The following is a 6,000-nucleotide window of genomic DNA, read 5'->3' as shown; positions in this document are numbered from 1 at the left end:
CTCAAGTGTGTATGCAGCATTAGTCCCTGTACATTGACAAGATGTTAAACCACACAGCTATGTCATAAATTAGCTAGCATCCCCGTGAGACCCTCCTAAAGCTGTAATTAAGGCATCAAATACATTTATTTATGTTCATAAAAGAATGTTTCTCCTCTGAATGCCCAGTCTATATCAGCTGTCTTATTAATATACAACAACAAAGTCTGAAGAAGGCTTATTAGCCGAAAGCGGACTTTTTATTTAGCTCTAAGTTGGCCAATAAATGGTATCACCCTGATCCGAAACTTCTTGCATATACATTTCTGACCTAATAGAACCATTTGCAAGTAAACTTCTGGCAAACTGAAATGGCATTAAGGGTCCTTTATGGCGACCAAACAGCGTTACTAAAGATTTTATCTACTTACCAGTTTATGCTTTTTTTCTTGTGAGGTTATTACTTATAAAATGGTATTAAACTGACATGATATTCAATAAAATGTGTTTTTCTTTTTATATCCCATACAGTTATCATATTTGCTTTTGTGCATAAATTTTAGTCATTTAGAAATTACAAGTTTCCAAAGTACAGTTATATTTGCTCTGAAAGCTGCCATTGCATTTTATGGTGGTGTATTTATATTGTAATGTAGTAATGATTTCTGTACAGTGTATCAGTTCTGGAAACATTAGAAGAAGTTTCAGCACACAGTCAGGGAATGTTTACGTTCCTCTCTGCTACAAGTAAGTAAACACAAGATAATGCTATCACCGGTTTGGATGTGGATATCCCTGCAGGGAGCTTTCTATTCAAAAAGTTCTATGTTTTAACACTTTGAATGCTGTTCTGCTTAAAAAAAATGGTAGTAGTATATTATATGCTGTAAATAATCTTTTAGAGCAAAAGAAATGCTGGGTTTTATACCACTTTAATTCAGGGAGCTTTGGGGTCTAGCGTTCTAACCACATTGGTCAGTAGATAGAACCCCCCTGCAAACAATCCCCCAACAGCAACAGCAGGAGCCGCTCCTATAGCAGTTGCAGCGGTAGCACCAAGGACAAGTCCACCCACTACACTGGCCACTCCATCCTTCACCTGCGGAGATAAACAAACATACAGTTATGGAGATGTATCTCAAACCAGGACCACATCGCAAAGAATTGTCAAATTCAAAATACAGAGAAGGAAAAAAAAAAAAACTTTTTTCCAGTGTTGCTGTCACTTAAAGTAGGCAGTTCAGTAAATCTGACATGTTTTGGACTAGTCCATTTCCTCATGAGGGATTCACAGGTACTTCTTTATTTACAAAAACACATACTAAACTACAGCTACTTTGCCCAACTGCCAAAATAGTGTGTAAGTGGGCAGGCTGGTCAGCATCTTTATATAGTTCCATTGCAGATATTGCTTTTGTAAAGAGCGTAAAGGTAATACTGAGAATTCCCCATGAGGAAATGGACAATTCTAAAACCTGCCACATCTGTCATCATACTTATAAAATGTATAGTTTATAAGTATAAAGGACTGTTGTTGATTCTCGGTGGTCGTAATCGCCTCCAAGTATCCAGATGAGTGAGACCAGGAGCCCAATGGTGCAGTATGGTATGTTAAATTTGGATATGTTAATATGTAAGTATTATACTCACAAAGATGGGTTGCACTATACTGCAACCACCATTCTAGCTAACGGGAAAGTAACCATCCCCGCTCAGTATTGCAGGTCCACTCGGCCGGTACTGGTTGGCACGCCAACTGGTTCACACTCCTTGTATTACTGGGAACACAATGTTCACAATTTCAGAGTAAAGCTAATCTATATACATTGTTATGCTGGGCATACACGGCAGTGTATTTCCTTATCGATCGAGCCGCTGATGGCTCGATTGATAATTTCCGACAGGTCCGATGACCCCTCTCGATCCCCGCGGGCGGACAATGAGCAAAAACGAAGCGGTGATAAGGAAGTGCCCGCGGGGACGAGCAGGAATCTATCCACGCGGACGAGCGGGGATGTGCCGGCATCGAGCTGCTGGCTCGATCAGGCGCATAAAACGCTCCGTGTATGCCCAGCATTAGAGGCGCCATAAGTTTCTAATAATCAATATCTAGGAGTATGTACATCTTACCTCCTTAAAGCGGACCCAAACCAAACATTTTTTTTAATTCAAAATATGTAGTTGCACCACTCTGACACATACAAAGATAAATAAACACTCCTTCAAGCCTATGAGCATTTCAGTGCATGCTTTTCACCCTTCTCTTTGCATAACTAGGGTTATACAGGTGGCAGCCATTAGTAATTCCTCCTTTGCTGGACACCGGATTCTGTCCCGGCAATATGAAAGGAAGGGAGGGGTTCCTCCAATAAATGTAACATATTTTATATTTGTCATCATGCAGCTGAAAAGTGGCTGCTATTATTATAATTTAGAAAATAGATTTTATTTCTGAAATCTTGTATTTTTTATTTGGGTCCACTTTAAGGACAAACCACAAAGGTAAGTATACATTTTACTGATGCACAAAAGACAACGCGTTTCATAATCCTGTATTGACTTTTTATATCTAGTGTGATAAACACAGGACTTCACTATATCATACATTGAACCATGATTGAAATCCTTGGATGGTTTTAATCCCATGGTATAAGGTTTATAGAACTATGGCTCTCAAGGTTTACCATACAAATGTTTTATATAACAATACTTGTAACGCTATCAGAACTATATAACGGCTTGTGAGCAAATAGAACATATGTCCATATGTTTTTATTATAGGCACTTTTGTATTGACCTGAGGAATTGGGCCAGCACCCGTGAAACATGTCTTTTGTGCATCAATAAAATGTATGCTTACCTTTGTGGTTTGTCCTTAAAGTGAACCTCCGGACTAAAAATCTACTCAGCAGAACTGAAAAGGCTTGGTGTTTCTTTAACAGTTTCACAGCATCAGAACTTTGTTTTTCTTACCACAGCATCATTTTTAGCTGCATTTTTAGCTAAGCTCCACCCATCAAAGAAAACTACCCAGGCGGTTTTTCCCTGATGCTGTGCAAAGCATGATGGGATTTCCTGTTATTCACGTTGCCTAGCAACTGGGAGGGGTGATCAGCACACAGGACAGTTGGAACTGTATCTCACGCTCCCTGTCACCTCCTTTCAAACAAAAATATGGCTGCCCTCATGAAATCAAACATTTGCCTGTTCTTTTAAAGCAGGGTGGGTAAGAGATTATATTACCTATTTTAATGAACATAACTAATGTAACTTAATGACCGTATATTTGTTTAGGCTGAAGTTCCTCTAAGGAGGTAAGATCTACATACTCCTAGATATTACTTGATTATTAAAAAAAAAAAAAAAAAACAGAAAACAACACTACGCTGCTACAAGGTCTCCTGAATAGTCTATATAATACTCTTGGTGCGCCTAAGATACGGCCAACAAATCCATGGCGATTGAAGGGTTTTTATCCCTGCAGAAACTGTAGAGGGTGTCGGGAAGCTACCCCGGATAGGTATAAGGAAGTGCAATCGTCTGTTAATGGAAGGCAGTTCAAATCGAGGGCTTTTTCAACATGTAATGCTGCACATGTCATCTATTTATTATGGTGTGTATGTGGGAAACAGTATGTAGGGCGAACCGGACATGAATGCAAAAGGAGGGTCTCTGAGCATGGGCAGTGTGTCAGCACATTTTAAGGAAAAACATGCCTGCGATCCCAAACATCTTAGATTTAGCATTTTACAAAAAGTGCATTACTCTTGGAGAGGTGCCAAAAAGTCAGGGAGATGGCCAAAAGGGAAATGGAATGGATGTATATGATGGAATCCCTTAAAGAGAACCCGAGGTGGGTTCTAAGAATCCAATTAGCACACAAAGGCTGGGTTTGCATATAATACCCAGACTCTGTTGCTATACTGTTTCCCCCCAGGCCCCCCCTGCGCTCTGCTATCCCCCACAAATCAATCACCGTGCTGGCGACATGCAGCGTGTCGCCAGCCGGCTGTTTACATCTGAAGTGTAGTCCATCTTCTCATGAGGGATTCTCAGGGATTTCTCTCTTTTCAACAGCATTTCCCAATGGCAGTTTAACAGCCAAACTAGTAACATACCAGCCAGCCTCTCTATTCCCTTGCACACTATTTTGGCAGTTAGACTTAGGAACTACCATTCAGGAAATGCTTTTGAAAACAAAGAAAACCCTGAGAATCCCCCGTGAGGAAATGGACTAGTCTAAAACCTGTCGGTTCTGTCAGATTTTAACTGCTTACCGTTTTCGCTGGAGTGGTCCTCTCGAAAAGTAAACACATTACAACACACTGCAAAGCAAGAGCTAGAACTAAACAGTGGCGTAACAATAGGCCCTGCAGCCCATGCTACCGCGGGGGGGGCGCTCGGGGCCGTTTTGTGGGGGCTGGAGGGGTGGCTGCATGAGGGGAAAGCCTTGGCCACAGTTGGCGGGGAGAGGGGAAGTTTCCCCCCTCTCCCTCACCTCAGGCTCTCCCCTCTAGCTAGATCCAAGGGGGGTTGGATTGGGCGCTCTAAAATGCTGCAGGGGGGCCCGGTGGGGCCTAGTTACACCCCTGGAACTAAAAGAAGGAAAAAGATTAGATTAGCTTCACATACAAATTAAAAAATGTAGAAAAGCTATCGTGCAATATCATTTTTCTACATTTTTATTTTGTATGCGAGGCTGATCTCTCGAATTTCTAGCTCTTGCTTCGCGGTGTGTAGCATTAGATATGCACATGGCTTTTACCTGCTGTGAGGCCTTCCTGCCATATCTCAGTTTAGTCACAAAGTGCTCGCAGTTGGCAGTAGTGAGTTTGTACTTCTTTCTGCTCCCCACTTCACTCAGTGCGTCCCTCACAATCTTGTCAGCAGGATAAGGATCACGTCTATCATCATACTTGTTATTCACTCTAAAGGGAAAACCTTTAGCTGCATCGTACATGTCTTGTCTCCTCACCACACATCTGCCGCCACTTATAAAGGAGGAATTAGAGGAGCTGGACTCACCATCTGAGTGAACAGGAAAAGAACATGTTTCATTAACCACTTCCCTCCCCTGGGGTTTTCCCCCTTAAAGAGACACTGAACCGGAAAAAAAAAAGCTATGATATAGTGATTGGTATGTGTAGTACAGCTAAGAAATAAAACATTAGGAGCAGAGACATAAGTCTAATATTGTTTCCAGTACAGGAAGAGTTAAACTCCAGTTATCTGTGCAAAAGAGCCTTTCAACGACTTTCAAAGTCTCAGAGAGCTCTGTCTTCTAAAGTTTATTATCTCAAGTGTCTGTCCATGTATTCGCTTTTCCTCTGCAGAGAAGAGGTTCAAAAGTTCACTAGTCTGCTCTGTAAAATCATTTTTAGAATGCTGAGTAATGTGTAAACTGCAGGTATTAGAGAATGATGCAATGTTATAAAAAACAACAACAAAAAAAGCATATAACTGAAAATAAAAATGGGAGAATATTTTCTTTGCTACTAATGTTCTAGTAATTCATTATATCTTTTTTTTTTTTGCTTCAGTATCTTTAAAAACCAGAGCAATTTTCTACATTTCACACTCCTCCCATTCATTAGCCAATAACTATCACTACTTATCACACAAATGATCTATACTTTTTTTGCCACCAATTAGGCTTTCTTTGGGTGGTCCTTTTTGCTAAGAATTATATTATTTTGTATGCATTTTAATGGGAATATAGGGTAAAAAGAAAAAAATGAAAAAAAAGTCGTTATTTCTCAGTTTTTAGAAATTATAGTTTAAAAATAATAGGCACTACTTTAAAGGGACTCTGACCAGTAAGTAAAATCAAAATCTGCAGCCCCCTGTAGGTCGGGAGGTCCCTCCCTCGGCGTCCTTCTGGCCCATCTCCCAGTCCCTGCTCCGAAATGGCTCCCGGACGACTCCGGGACAGAGTGTCGGGCTCTCTTTTCCGGAAAGATGACGTCAGAGCGCGTCCTAGTGGCTGCAGCTCTGGCGCTTTGAGTCCACCAGGAGAAAAGC

The 6,000-nt window shown here is 41.0% G+C and overlaps 1 protein-coding gene across 2 annotated transcripts in view; it reads right to left on the bottom strand.

Moving 5' to 3' along the window:
• Positions 1-895: 895 nt before the first annotated feature.
• The window catches only part of LOC137528544 (phospholipase A and acyltransferase 3-like), a 71,880-nt gene continuing 66,775 nt past the window's right edge, over positions 896-6,000 (bottom strand). For both annotated transcript variants that reach the window (XM_068249876.1, XM_068249875.1), the window contains 2 exons: positions 4,745-5,007; positions 896-1,078 (listed from right to left, as the gene is read on the bottom strand). In XM_068249876.1, the coding sequence (XP_068105977.1) occupies positions 917-1,078; positions 4,745-5,007 (425 nt within the window). In that variant the 3' untranslated portion in view covers positions 896-916. The remainder of the gene's footprint in view (positions 1,079-4,744; positions 5,008-6,000) is intronic.

This window comes from Hyperolius riggenbachi, chromosome 8 (genome assembly GCF_040937935.1).
Source record: "Hyperolius riggenbachi isolate aHypRig1 chromosome 8, aHypRig1.pri, whole genome shotgun sequence".
Classification (NCBI taxonomy): domain Eukaryota; kingdom Metazoa; phylum Chordata; class Amphibia; order Anura; family Hyperoliidae; genus Hyperolius; species Hyperolius riggenbachi.
This window is presented reverse-complemented; position numbering and strand designations above follow the sequence as displayed.